The 14,935-nt window shown below is 44.0% G+C and overlaps 1 protein-coding gene across 10 annotated transcripts in view; it reads right to left on the bottom strand.

Annotated features, from left to right (window-relative positions):
• Nucleotides 1-14,935, bottom strand: part of Fam71d (family with sequence similarity 71, member D) — a 41,014-nt gene that overhangs the window by 23,214 nt on the left and 2,865 nt on the right. For 9 of the 10 annotated variants that reach the window (XM_005399091.2, XM_013521938.1, XM_013521936.1 and 6 more), the window contains exons 2-5: nt 12,178-12,265; nt 9,447-9,573; nt 6,163-6,362; nt 5,028-5,580 (exon numbers count right to left, since the gene is read on the bottom strand). In XM_005399091.2, the coding sequence (XP_005399148.1) occupies nt 5,028-5,580; nt 6,163-6,362; nt 9,447-9,569 (876 nt within the window). In that variant the 5' untranslated portion in view covers nt 9,570-9,573; nt 12,178-12,265. Of the gene's footprint in view, nt 1-5,027; nt 5,581-6,162; nt 6,363-9,446; nt 9,574-12,177; nt 12,266-14,935 lie in introns of those variants that run through there. The other variant, XM_013521941.1, reaches the window with a different exon arrangement.

Here is a 14,935-nt window from a genome sequence, read left to right on the forward strand (position 1 = left end):
TTCATTTCCTCTTTCAACTCACCTATTTTTTCATCCCTTCTACAAACCTTTCATAAATCTCTGCTACCTGGTATTTGTTTTCTTCTCCCTTTTTGGTCCCTTGCTCTGTCTTGGGAGAGCTGGGGGTGCTGGAGGTCTTTTATTTCCTTGCTTCCCTATTCTCCTATGTCTATGCTCATTTGTGTGTGTATGTGTGTGTGTGTGTCTGTGTGTGTGTATTAAAAAATTATATCTGACCCTCTCTTTTTCTCTTCCTTTTTTGGGGGTACTATAGTTTGGAAACTAGAGAAGTGAGGAGAGTTTGTGGCTTATATAGAGACTTTTAGTAGGATGTTGCTTCCCCATGAATAATTTTCAGCGATGTCCAGTGCTAGTAGTTACTCCTTCTGTTATTTACTTTAAGTGATTGTGACTCTGTCCCTGTGTTTTGCTGAAAGGATTGCTTCTAGTTACAGCAGCTTCCACAGACTCAATCTTACAACACTGCTGTATCACCGTCCTTGCTGTTACACTTCCGCGTCTATTCGCTCTGCACACCATGACAGTTTATCACCTGCCGCTGCTCTGCAGTGAGGTGAGGTGGGGCAGGAGGGTGGGAGGCGGTCGGGTAGGAGGGTCGACACTAAGTGGGGTTTGGAGCAGGGACTGGTGGTGGATGAGAACAGGTTGATGTGGGGTCTGATTTCACTGGAGTACTCTTGGCTGAGTTGAGGCGTTGGTATTAAGTGCTTTCAGAGGATATTTTGTAAGGGCAAGGGCGATACATAAGAGAAAGGGGGTTTATTTTGTGACTGAGAAAAATCTATGTGGTTGTCCGAACTTGCTGGTAGGGTGATAAACTAGGTAAGATGTGGAAGAGCCAAAGGTTTAAGGTGAGGACTGTGGTGGAATAACAGCAGAGGAGGCAGGAGTGACTGAGGGAGCTAAGAATGGGGAATTTAAAAGCTTGGGAGGAAGAGTTCGCTTGTGGGAAAACCATAAAGAAATATGTTAATAATATCGTCTCAGGTGTGTGAGGTGAAGGAAGTAGAGAGTGAGCTGAGAGAAGACCTAGACACTGACTAAACCCGAGCCAGTGAAAGAGCAAATACACAGAAGTCACCACCTACAAAACAGGAATATAACCCAACTCCACACTACTAACGAAGTCAAGAAACAGACAAAAGCTTAAACTTGTAAGATATCTGATGGGAGCACAGATTAAATTCCAGCGAGACCCTGCACAGCAGTTTGCCAGTCTGAGCGCTCACACGCCAGTAACTCCTCTGACCCCTCCGCCGCGGCACTGACGCTGCCAGCCCCAGGACTTCTGTGTGCCAGGCTGCGGCGTTCTTGCAGCGCCTGATCCAGTCTGAGATCCGGGGTTAGGAACGGTTGCTGTGCTTCCCCGGGTGTGACTGATTCAGCAGACAGGTCCACTGGCACAAAACTGTCCACAGAGCCCGCGTTATTCCTGTGAGATCAAATCAGCTAGAGTGGTCACAGGCTAATCCACTGCAGTGCTGTCTGTCAGGGCTAGCTGAGAAGTAACACACCACGAGACCCTGCTTCGGGTCTCCCTTTAGCCTACAGAGGAAATCCAGGGTTATAGAGTAAGCATCTTAACAGCCCAAGTCTGGACCCAGAGTTAATGCACACTAAACGTGATGGCGGTGTGTCCTCCGATGGTGAAAGCCAGTATTCAACAGGAATCTTACAGAATCGGTTCCCTAAAGCCCAGGGTGTTAGGGACAGTGTAATGCCCCAGAGGAGAAGAAAAGAGGAAAAAGAAACATAAAAGTTTTGTTTTTTTTTTTTCTTTTTAAATCTTCCGTGCTGTGGTACGGGAAGGAGGAAGCAGGCGGAGGCCAAGGCTCCTAACGATGTAAGGGTCTGTTGTGTATTTAGAAGGCGATAACAGGGAAAGATGGACACAGAGTGAGTAGAGAAAAGTGAGGATGGAAAAGAGTCTACGACTGACACAAACCTTAGCGAAAAAGTAAAGGGGGACAAATGAGAAGGGAAGAGGAAAGAAAACCTTGGGAATGAATCAGTTACAGGAGAAAGACGTCAGTCGAGGTGATATGGATAAAAGTAGGAGGGACAGAAAGGATGAGAGAGAATTCCTTTATCCTCTGTAAACTATACTGCGACGAAAAGAAGCTCGAGGAAGAGAAACCCAGACACACTCAAAGGATGAAAGAATGGAACAAGTGTGGAGGGAAACGTACATAAAGAGGAAAACGGCAAAAAATACAAAAGTAAAAAGTAGAATAAAGAGGAAAAAATTATGCAATCAAATAAAGATAACAAAAGGAAGTTTTCTCCAGTTTGGGGCTCGCGGCTGATTCCTCAGCCTCGGGTGAAGGAGCAGCTCTCACGCCAGGCGTGCTTTGCTCCCGCCGGAGGGTAGGGCCGCGGGCCCGGACAGGGCTGGCTGCGGACGTCTGCTGGCAGTGAGACAGCCGCCGTGTGCAGTCCGCCCTGCTGGCTCAGGCGAACCGGGCTCTGGCTGCGGGAGCCCAGGCTGCCCTCTCCCTGCCTGCGTCCCGGTGACTGTGCTTCCCCGCTCGGGGAGCTCGGGGGTGCAAGCAGCCGGGGGCTCCGGGCCCGGCTCAGACCCCGGCCCTTCCCTACCGCGGTGCCCCTGCCGGCTCTTGCTCCAGGCGGAGGCTGCAGGCGCGGGTGCCGCGGTCACTCACTTGCTTGTGGAAGGCTGCTCTACAAGCAGCGTCCCGCATTTTCCTTGCGTTCTTTTAGCCCCAGTGCAGCTCTCTGGTTCTCCCTGAGCTAAACAGTTGTCAGTTTCCTCTGGCCTCGCAGCTGGCGGAGCCAGAGCTGTGGGCGCACTGCACGCTCTCTCCTCCGCGTGTGACCTAGTTCCGCAGCTTAATCCCGTCGCCTGCTCCTCCCGCGGGCGCCCTGGTTCCCGGCTCCCCGCCCCTCCCTGGGGTTCCTGTCCAGCTATTGTTTTCCGGACTCAAGAAACTTCCTCCCGGGGAAGCTGAGTTGGGGGCACTCACCGCTCCACCATTTGGGGACTCTTCAAACCTTTTCAGCTATTACTTTTGAGTGATTTCTTCTGTGAGACTTCTATTCTCACTCTTTGTGTTTTTTCTAATATGGACCTATGCAGACTCCTCAGCAGTCATCTTTAAACTGATCTCTAATAACTGTTTTAAAAACCAGCTCTTCTATCACTTGAGATGTTAGTAAGAATTGCCTCCTCAGCATTCTATAGCGATGATGAGGAGGAGGCCAAGGAGAGAAAACAAAGAGACCAAGAAAAAGCAGCTGCTTTTGCTGCACCACTAAGAGAAACAGATCCCAGGTCTGATTCCCGGGGCTCCAAGAAGAACTCGACAACTGCATTCATCTGCTACCACTGTTAAAAGCCAGGCCACCTCAAGAGGAACTGCCCTAAGAGGCCCCATGGGCCATGCCCTGGATGCAAAGGAGACCACTGGAGATCGGTCTGCCCTCTGAGGTGGAGGCCCCAGAGCTCAGACCCATGCTACCAGTGAGTCCAACAGGAATGAGAGGGCTTGGGGCATGGTCTGCCTTCTCCCTCTGGCCGGACCGTCATCTCCATCAAGGAGCCCTGGGTAATCATGACTATGGAGGAACAAGAAAACAGCCTGTTGCTAGACACAGGTGCAAGTCTCTCGGTCCTTCTTTTCAATCCTGGCCTTCCTTCCAGCCATCATACCTCAGTGAAAGGAGTCACTGGTGAGGAGGTAATATGCTATTTTTGACAACCCTTAGGCTGTAACTCCTTAATAGGTCCCTCTTGCATATCTCTGTCTTCCTGAGAAACCACTCTGAAGATACCACCATGTATTACAGCAGCCATTGATATTTTCCTACTAATCTATCCATAACTGTTTAAAGTTTGTAATGTTCCTATCCTATTTCATAAATGGATGTATGTTTATTATTATGTGTTTCCTACAACAACCATTGAGAAGAGTTAATGATTTTTCAGTAGGTCACTAATGTATAGCTCTATTTATTTTCTTTAGAAGCCACTTTGAAGATACCAAAGTATAGTACAACAACTCTTGATAATCTCCTACCTCTTTTGTCTGTAACTCACTATTATTTGTCTATTTGTTTTCCTGAGAAACTATTTTGTAGACAATAATATGTAAAATGATAACCATTGATAATTTCCTACCATTTTGTCTGTAATTTGCTAAGTCCCCCCTATTATTATGTTATCCTTCTTTTATTCTTTAAAATAAAAAACAAAAACAAAAACAAAAGTGTTAAAAACCAGCTCTTCTGTTCCCGCACACAGAGGCTCTTAGTTGCTAAGGTTTGCTCAGAGAGCAAAGTCCCTGCCTTTTAATCTGGCCCTCAAGGTTTGCAAGCAGCTCTCTACCCCGCAACTCTCTACCTCCACATTTGAATAGTCTTCGTATATATTATACACCATCCCGCCCGAATTAGCCATTCTTGAACATGACTGTGTATTTCTACTTCCTACCCTTTTCTAAAACAAATCATAAATTAAAATTTCAGTTTTACCATTGAAATTACGACCCATTCTTCAACGTACTAGTAAATCTATATCTACTTAAACCTTAAAAGAATGCTTACATTATAGTAATATCTTCATTTTAGAGGGGAGAAAACTAAGGCTCACATGGGTTCTGTGATTTAGCAAATGCCACGTGACGAATGTACAGCAGGTTAAGATTCTAACCCACGTCTCCTGACTTTGACTCCTAAATTCCCTGAAAATAAGACCTAACTGAGAAATAATCAATCAGCCTTGAAAACGAGAGATCAAAAGTGCCAGCCCCAATCACCATGGTAACGAGCAGTGCTTATTTTCTGGGTAGGTCTTATTTGGGGGGGAACATGGCTTCCAGATCCTGGGGTAAGTTTGCTGGTAAGGACTAATTCAGGAGACGTCTTACAACTGCTTTATACCGAACTGAGGGATGGGATCTCATTGTTAAAATAAAGTTACTCTGAGTACATTGCAGAACTGTGACCTGCGGGATTGTGCTACTGCTTGGTTATGAATGAACATCACGTACCTTTTCCTCTTGCTTGGCCTTTCTTATGTCATCATTTTCGAATACCACGGTGACCCCTGAGAAGCTTGTGGCCTCGGAGCTACTTTTGACTTCTGCGGCTTCTATGACTTCTGTGACTTCTGTGACAATGTTTACATCAGGGAACTCTGTGACCTCATTTTCCGGAATATCCGTGACATCTGTGATGTCAGTAACATCTGTGAACTCTGAGAAATTTATGCTTTCTGTGACATGTACAGGGTCTGTGCATGGGTATGTGTGTGTGGTCTGTATATCTGCGGATGCTGTAATACCCATGATGTCCATGGAACTTGTGACTTCAGTGCTATTTGTGATTTCCGAGAGGCTTGACACTTCCGACACTGTGGAAGCTTTGGCTTTCTCCTGATTTAGGTGGTAGATGAGGTCCATCCATTGGGAAAATAAGGCATCTTGTTTATTCGCAGGGACGCAAAGCTGCAGGTAGTAGGCTCTACCACTCACCAGCTTTACTTTGAGGCACATATTTTTAACGTTATGCACAGAAAGGGTCACAAACTGCAGAGGAAGAAACCTGCAAACAAACGCCAGTGTAACTATCAGGAGACCTGGTTGGAGATCTGTAAAAAGGCCTTGCCTTTAATATTTTCTAGCAGGAGGACAACAGGCGTGTATCACAGTTGGCTCTCAGCAGGGATTCCTGAGAGTCATCTGACCTTATTGATGTGCTCAAGGCTCTGATGTACTAAAAAATCAGAATACTAGCTACTGATCACAAGACATCTTCCATTTTAATTAATCCTTAAAAATGGACTCTTAGAGATGTTCAGAAATGTGCTCAACGCCGTGGAGCAAGTTCATGGCGGAGACAAAACCAGAGGTAATTCTGATAGAAGCTGGGATTTTGGAGGGAGAGGAGGCATATTCTTCAGAAGCGACTTATTATGAGTTTTCATTTCCTGTCACTTAGTCTTAATTTTTAAAAATCAAATGCATGTCGGATTGCTTTGGTTGTAAACCATTTTCCTCAACTCTAAGGGCACCAACTTGGTCAAGCAGGAGAGCAAGTGGGGTGCTCCTTTGGAGCGATGGTCACCAGCGTTTCCGTTTTCAGCTCCCCAGGGGTAACGCCTGTTTTCTTTTCTGTGCAACTCACCTGGTGAGCACCAGTTTCTCTGCAGCAGGAGACGTCAGGAGACTTGTAAACAGCTCTTCTCCGTGCTCTTGTTCAGTGGGTTTCAGGTGTGCCAGCAGCATCACGTTGGGGATCTTCTGGGTAGAACTGGAAGAACAGATGCCCATAGTCACCCAGTTGGCTCGGTTATGGAGGTAAATGGATTCACCTCTCCTGTTGACCTGAGTGCAGAGAACAGGAGAGGAGGTTTTTGATAAAAGGCACGGCCCTGACCACCTTGCTTACTGGAGGAGTTGTGTGAGAGGTCAGGAGATAAAAGAGAAATGAAGCCGGATGCATCCAATCCTCTGCTTGCTTATGTTAATTTTTGGAGATGCCACATGGACGGACACAGCCCTGGGCTTGGGGGCGGGGAGCTTCTGGGGCAGGCAAACGTGAAACAATGTAAGTAACTGATTGCTACTGTACAAACTGTGACTAAGCACAAGTTCACCGTGTGGTGGGAGCACGTAACACGGGACTTGACTTAGCTTAGGGTGAGGACACAGCCAGCGATGCGCCGGTAAACATTAACACCTCTCAGAGGCACACATGTACACAGAAGCTTACATCTGACCAACTCTGACGAAGATAAAAATGTGCACTATAACAACCACTGTTAATCCCTATCATTTTGTTCTGAAACCCTGTATCATTCTTACAGATTTGCTTTGTTTTGTTTTTGCCTATGTTGTTGCCATTTTGCTATTGGTCTTTCTTTCCAATTCTCTTGTAAAATAAAGACAAATAAGTAAAAAGAAAATGTTGCTAACATAATGGATAAGTAGCACACAATTTACATTTTATGTATATTCTTCAAATTTCACAGAGCCAAGTGATACATTCTATCACTCTTTGTCAAACTCTTGTGCACATAGCAGCAAAGCATAGTGGATAGGAAAGCATGATAATAATAATAATAATAACAAAAAGAATTACAAGTTTTGACTATTTAGTTTCTTTGTTTTGGATATAATCTAATTGGAAGTTTATATAATTTAGTTATTTTTTTTTTAGGACCTGGGATTGAACCCAGGGCCTCACACATGCAAAACACACAATCTACCAGTGAGCTACATACCAGCAATATAATTAAATTTTCATTAGTGGCGGTGTTAGGTCATTCATGGTGGTGCATGCTTGTTGTTATAGCCACTCAGAAGGCCAAGACAGAAGATTGCCTGATCCTAGGCTAGTGGCTAGTTTGGGCAAATAGTGAGAAATTGGTTTTTAAAAATTAAAATAATACTAACAATAATGGCCATGTTTAACAACCAAATTGCAAACATCCCAAATAGCTACCAACAGGCCTGCTCCAGTTCACCCCTGTATATGGAGGTCAAACAAGTCCCTGGGAAAGGGACTGTTGGTGAGACCTGAAGGATGTGGGAGATATCCTGGCTGGGTGGAGAGGAGAGGGTAGAGATCTAGTATGTATACAAGACAAGAATCTTGGGCAACAATATCTTTGCTAATTGGTAAGAGAAGACTGGAGAAGGGGTGGTCAGAGATGAGAAGGAAGAGAGAGGGGAGCTACACTGCTTAGTTGTATGATAACCTGTGCAATGGAAATATAAACCGCTTAAAAGCAAACATTTCCAGAAAGAGGTTGTGGCCCACCCAAAGCCGCGTCTCTCTTCTGATTAACAGAATCCTGGGTGTATTTATCATCTGCCCCTCATGGATGGTGACTTCGCTGAGGGGTTAAATTCCTGTTAACCTAAAATTGACATGGGGACCCCACCTCCTTGGCAGACTGAGTTCAGCAGGGGGCATGTGGCCCAGGCCTGGTGGTTCTGGGAAATATTTCTCAGCCCCTTCACTAGGGGACACCAGGATGAGACTGTTTTCTTGTATTGTTGGCAGCTGTCACTGTCCTGTTTGGATGTGATGTCTTGCAACAGGGTGACAACAAAAAGACAGATCCGAGGTCCCTCAGAGTGCACAAGCATCCCGGTTCTTTCACTCTGTTTGAGATCAGTATGTTTGTTTGTCTGTCTGCCTGTTCTCTCACTTACGTCTATTCGGTCAGAAACCTCGGGGGCTTGTTGCCAAAGACATACGGGTCAGGAGAGGTCGTGCATCTTGAAGGGTCTGACATCACATTATGACACAGGCTGTGTCTGATCTATTGACTGCTAACCATCTCCCCCGTGCAATGCAAGTGTTACATAATTAGTGTGTGCAAAAGGTGATTTGAAAATGACATCGCAAGAAAGGTTAAAAATAAAATAAATCAGTGGGAAAGAAGCAGGTAGAAGGCAGAGGACATCAAATCATGACTTGTCACACATGATCTGGAGCATCACCGAACATGCTTCTGGAGGCTTTGTCTCCTGCCTGTAATATGCAGAGCTGGAGAGGTCACACTAGCACTCAGGTGTCAATGTAGAGAGCACATTTATGAAGAAAACCTCCTTACTTTTGGAGAAATATCTGTTATTTTTCTTGTAACCCTTGTGGAATCGGCTGAATCTGCTTGGATGTGTTGGAATTAGAGGTAATAGCGCAGTGTTCAGTACTAGACATTGTTGTGAGGGTAGCGGCCCAAACCACTGAGTTCATTTCTCTATTTCTTTTTCTTTTTTTGGTCTTTTTGAGACAGGGTCTCTGTATGCAGTTCAGGCTGGCCTTGACTCACTTTGTAGCCCAGGCTGGTCTCGAACTTGAGAAAATCCTCCTGCCTCAGCCTCCCGAGTGCTGGGATTACAGGTGTGTGCCACCAAGCCCAGCGTTTCCCTATTTTTGTGTGTGACTATTTTAGTGTTGCATTAGGGGAGAGTTGGCACTTCTTCCATGCACTGAAATGTAGTTCCATTTACAATGTAGGCACATTCTTATGGAAGAAAGTTTTTCTCTCTGACACTATCTGACAATTATGTTTTTCCTTTGGAGCTAAGAGCTATGAGTCATTTTAATTCCTAGTTTCTTACATACTTTTTTCCTTAAAATTTCTTCTAGAAAGAAGTCCTCTGAATGCCTCACTGTGACAGGATGTTCTAAAAATCACTTCTTATGACTTTGGTGAAGATTATGATAGAATTAGGGCAGAATCCCTGCCCAAGAGTTTGTATGGAACATTTGAAATGGATGTCCCTTTAGCACTGTAAGTATTCCAGGTTGTTTAAAATTCCAAAACTGTTTGCTTCAAGATACTACAAATTCCCTTGCCACTTTTGAAACAATGATCCTCTCAACCTTTCAGTTGTCTGGAGAAAATTAAATACTTAAGTTTTTGCAGCTTACTTTGATGCTTAAGTAGTTACCTGAATAAAATTGCTCTCTAGCATGGGAGGAGATACAAAAGGGGCATACTCTCCTTCATCCAGTATATTTTGAAGATGTCCGGGACCATGCCCATCGGCTGAATTCCTTGTGCTCTTCTTCATTGTGCTTAGACGAAAACATCAGAAAATAGAGGGCGTGAATACACAGAGAGAATATCATAATTAAGTTTCTTCATTTATTAGCCAGTTCAGCAAGTTTTATTAACACCTGGATACATCTAAACAGAACTGGTAAGAGCCATGTCCTCAGAGGTGACAGATTATAAGGAAAAGGCAGTTGGATGATAGGGACTATATAAAGATTGTAAAACAGATTCTTGTAATAAAAAGTGAGGGGCTACGAGGCTAGCAGACTATGAGGGCGTATTAAGGTGCTTGGGATAGGCCTCACTAGAAGACTCCTCAATATACATGGCACCCTCCCCTGATCTATTGCTTTCTGTATTCCCCATCGATGGTGACACTATTACCCTAGACATTATGCAGGTTCCTCAAGTCCTTTACACATAAGCAGGAGGTCAAACTAAACTGAGGATACTTCTTCCATTCAGTTGACTCATGACTGAGCCTCAGCTCTTGGTTGGGAGGTAAACAGTAGGTATCTATCTAATCAATAACAGTTCATGCCCCACTGTCTAAGTCTCTTTTTCTCCTCTCTCTCTCTCTGTCTCTGAAAATTGCTTCAACAGACAATGCCTCTGTGTCATTGGATTTCACCTTTCATCTGTCAAAAATGTTAATTCCAAGAAGTAAACAAGGCCCAGTAAACATAAAGATAGGCGTTCCTGATTAAATAGACATTTCTCAAAAAAAGAGGTGCAAATGGCCAATAATTATGTGAAAAAATAGATATCACTAATCCTTAGAGAATTGCAAATCATAACTACAACGACACATTACTTCACATCCATAAGGTTGGGTACTATTAAAAACAAACAAAGCCAAAAGACAAAGTCAGGCAGGGTAGTACATGCCTATAGTCTTAGCACTTGGGAGTTCAAAATTAGCTTGAACTACACAGTGGAACCGTGTCTCAAAACAGACAAAAACAAACCAGGGCTGGAGATGTAGTTAGTGGTAGAGCACTTACCTGGCATGCACAAAGCCCTTTATTTAACCCTCAGTACCGCAATGACAGCAACCACCCCCCCAATAACCACAAACGGAAAATAGGTAGTGTTGACAGGGGTGTGGAGAAATTTAAACTCTTGTGTGCTGTTGGTTGGAATGGGTATGGTATAGCTGGTATGGAAAATGATGGTGGCTTCTCAAAAATGTAAATGTGGAATGCTATACGACCCAGCAATTTCATTCTGCACATAGATCCAGAAAACTGAACACATGGTCTGCAGGAGATATTTGTAGTCCTTGTCCATAGCAGTATTAGCCCTAACAGCTAAAATGCGGAAACAGTCTAAATGTACACTGATAAACAAAATGATATATGTACAATGGAATATTAGCCTCAGAAAGGAAAGAAATTCTGACACATACTACAGGATGGGCGAGGACACTCTGCTAAGTGAAATAAGCCATCAGAAAGACAAATATTCTATACTACAGCTGCCTGGAGTAATCAAATCACAGAGACAAGTCGAATGCTGGTTGTTGAGGGGTGGCGGATGGAGAATAGGGGGTTAGTGTTGAGTACAGGTTTTGGTTTTACAAGATGAGAAATGTTCTGGGGATGGATGGTGGTGATGGTTGCAACAGCATTATGAATGTATTCAATATCACTGAACTATACCCTTAAACATAGTTAGGACGGTAACTTCTATGTGTATTTTACCATAATAATGAAAAAAAAAAGATTTCCCATCTCTTTCACAAACTGCACACCAGTGACAGAGTACTTAACTGGCACCATTGATCAAGCATGTGATGTGCACACGTGCACACACGCACACACAGAATCTCTCTTCAGTCCTTTCTCAGAGACTCCTTTTCTTCCATAGCCTGAGCAGAAGGTCAGGAAGTGAGCACAGCTTGTGGCAGCCCCGCTAGGTCTGTGAGGTACAGAACCCTCCATGACCCGGAGTGTGCACACAGGGCTCTGGGCACAGCCAGCCATGGGAATCCAGCTCCAAACACCGTGAAAGCCATCAGACCTCCCCCGGTGGCAACTCAGTGGCTCCCTTTGCTATACCTTATGTTTGAACAGAGGGAAAGGGAAATGTCTCAAGAAGAGCGAGAAGGTACAGAAGTTGAAATACTGCACAGAAGCTGCAATGAGACAAAAAGGAGCACTCAGGGAAGAAAAGGAGAGATGCACCACCAACACCACCTAAAACAGGAAGGATGAGAGATAACAGTCAGCACGTTGTGTTTGTGCTTATTAAGTGGCAGGCAATAAAGTCTTTACATGGACTCTCTCATTCAACTTGGAAAATGCTATGATGGAACACTATTGAGACGCTCGTTTTACACACAGCCATGAGGCCTTAGAGAGGGAAACCGTAACATCACACAGCTCAGACTCCAGCGAAGGCCGAGCGGTCTGGGTCCCTTACCCCGCGGCCCTCCCGGCTCAGAATCTCATAGCAGTTCACACAGCTCTCCAGATAGCTAGGAGAGCTGCCCACTGTCAACGGCATCTTTGCACACTGGTCTCCGAGAGAGGAAGAGAACAACAGGGCTTGGAGAGCAAAGTAAGTAGGAGGAGAGGGAGAGAGAGACACAAGGACCATCCGCAAGGTCGGGCACCGCTTACCTCGACTCAGGGCCCGGCCACTCTTCTCTGCTGGAGACAAGGTTTGTAACTCACTTCAGTCTGGGCTTCCTCCTTTTCATGGTGAAAACTTTGTGAAAGAAACAAAAATAGAAGCTTAAGTATTATGCAGAGGAAGCTCATTGCACTTCTGTCCCTTACGTCCACTTTTCCTAACTGTAGTAGGTGGGCAAAGATAGAGGGGTCTGCTGTCCACATCTGAACCCAGCCACTGAGGATGGCCACGGGCTTCTGTGAGTGGAACCGGAGCCATTGCTTGTCACCGGCCCGACACTGCCAAACAGTGAAAGCCCAGGCTTCTCTGACCCAGAAGACATTTGATCAGTGTAGCGGAGGAAGTAATACAAAGTACCGCCTAAGCTGTGTCTACATGCTATTTAAATTGTGTGCTATAGTTACCTGAAGCTTTATGTGGACATCTATTAATATTGAGAAAGTCCCAGCACAAAACTAGCAGAACACGTCAGAGGCAAAGTATTCCCTTAAGAAATGCGCAGAAGATGACAGAAGAGAGAATATTGTGTGGGAAATTTCTAAGTAATAAGAAAGCATTGGATAATGTAATTAGCAGCATTTTTTCTTTCTTATTGGTCCATAAAATAATGGTATATCTTATTAATGATGGGCTTAGCTTTTATTTATTTATTATTTTTTTTGAGACAGAGTCTCACTATGCAGTTCAGGCTGGCTTTGAGTTCACTATGTAGCCCAGGATGGCCTTGAACTTGTGCCAGTCCACCTGCCTCAGCCTCCCGAGTGCTGGGATTACAGGTGTGTGCTGCCATGCCCAGATGGATTTTAGATTTGAGGAAATGCAGCCGTCAACTCATTCATCCAGAGCTGGGTGATAGCGTACCTATTAAAAAAACTACTCAGAGACATGAAAACAACCACATGTTGGAAGTTGTAGTTTAGAGCTACTTGCTAATTAGTTGATGCCACACGGCCCTGGGACTAGGGTGTGCCTTTCTCAGCGAAGTCACTTATGTTCCCTCCAGGGCCCCTTGGCTCTGAGAACAATCCCTCCAGAGAACAGTTGGCAGAAGACCTCCCAGGGGAGCAGGTGTAGCTGTGGAATCAGGACACAGAGATGATGAGGAGGGGAAGGGAAGCGGTTTAGAGGATTTGAGCCAGGAGTGGGCTTTGCCTCTCGTCTCTTTTGAACCTGGAACAAAGATGAGGCGAGCTGAGGAGCAGAAAATGTAACAGGCTCTTTCCTGATCTCTGATGTGATGGCTTTTGTGTCTATAATTTTATCCTGGAATTGTTTTGATACTTTTGGATTAGGTATGCCTTGAATTTTGACTGTGTTATAATTGTGATTTGATATTATCTGTAAACAACACACTCTCAGTCTCTCCAAGTATCCTGGTTAATTAGTCCAGACTATACTGTTCTTCAGACAGATGAGCGGTTCTGTGAAACCAGCTTGCTCTCTCTCTCTCTCTCTCTCTCTCTCTCTCTCTTGCTCGCTCTCTCACACACACACACAGACACACCTATATACTTTATCAGTGGTTCAGAATTAAATGATTACATTAACTACATAGTAAGTTCACTTTTAATACCTGGTGGCAGTATGAAAATTTTGATCTTTAGAGTTTTACCAATAGATTTTTCACTTAATTATTTATTATATATTAACATTTTCCCAGAACATTAAATATCATTTAAAGCACTAGTTACCAATCATAGTGTGAAGCTATTTGGAACATCATAACCTCTCATAAGACATGCCATTAATTGTACCTTGTGATTAAATGGATGTTTGAGAAATTATTTTCTTTCAAAAAGAAGTGGATAGATTCAGGGCTCTGTATCCCTTCCGTTACTTGTACTTGGCTTTGCTTTTTTGGGGAGTGGGGAATAAGTTCGTTCAGCCCCCGTCCTTTTACCCGGTAAGTAGATTTTCTGCTGTTTATTAGTGTTGGTAGTTTAAAATAATTTTATTTTGTATGGACTGGAATATTGTAGATAGTCTTATTTTCCTAATTATCTATCTATCTATCTATCTATCTATCTATCTATCTATCTATCGTGACAAGTTCTTGTTATGTAGTCCAGGCTAGCCTCAAACTCATGCCAATCCTTCTGCCTCAGCCTCACTAGTGTTGGGATTACAGGCACGAGAAAGCATGATTGGCTAATACTTTTATCTTTAAATCAGTTTTTTTTTGGAAATGGGCTCTCTGCCCAGGCTGTTCTCAAACTCCAGGGCTCAAGTGATCTCCAGTTTCAGCCTCCTGAGTGCTGGGACTATAGGTGCGCATTGCTGCAACTGACTTAGATCTGTTTCTAAAATCGCTTTATTGAGAAATAACTTACATACCACCCAGTTCACTTGCTTAAAGGGTACACATTTCAGTGGCGTTGCAAGCATCATCTCATCTAGAACATTTTTACCATTATCTACAGATACACTTTTAATGAGGACGAATGACAAAAATGAACAGTGCATGCATCTACCTTGTACCACCTGATCACTGCACATCAGAGGCAGAGATGACATCACAGTCTTTAATAAGGAGCAGTTAGAGCAGGGAGATCTTGTGTTGAAACTTGCAACAATGTTACTTCTACTAATAAGTTGAATATTTATAGATTTAATGTAACTATTTCAAACAGTAAAAATCTTATGCAAATTATGTAGGAAAATTCATACTATCATGATTTGTTAATATATGTGCATTAGAGCTCTACAGCATAACGTTTGTAAATAAAAAGTAAATTTTGGCCAGGC

This window comes from Chinchilla lanigera, unplaced genomic scaffold (genome assembly GCF_000276665.1).
Source record: "Chinchilla lanigera isolate Chin_1 unplaced genomic scaffold, ChiLan1.0 scaffold00065, whole genome shotgun sequence".
Classification (NCBI taxonomy): domain Eukaryota; kingdom Metazoa; phylum Chordata; class Mammalia; order Rodentia; family Chinchillidae; genus Chinchilla; species Chinchilla lanigera.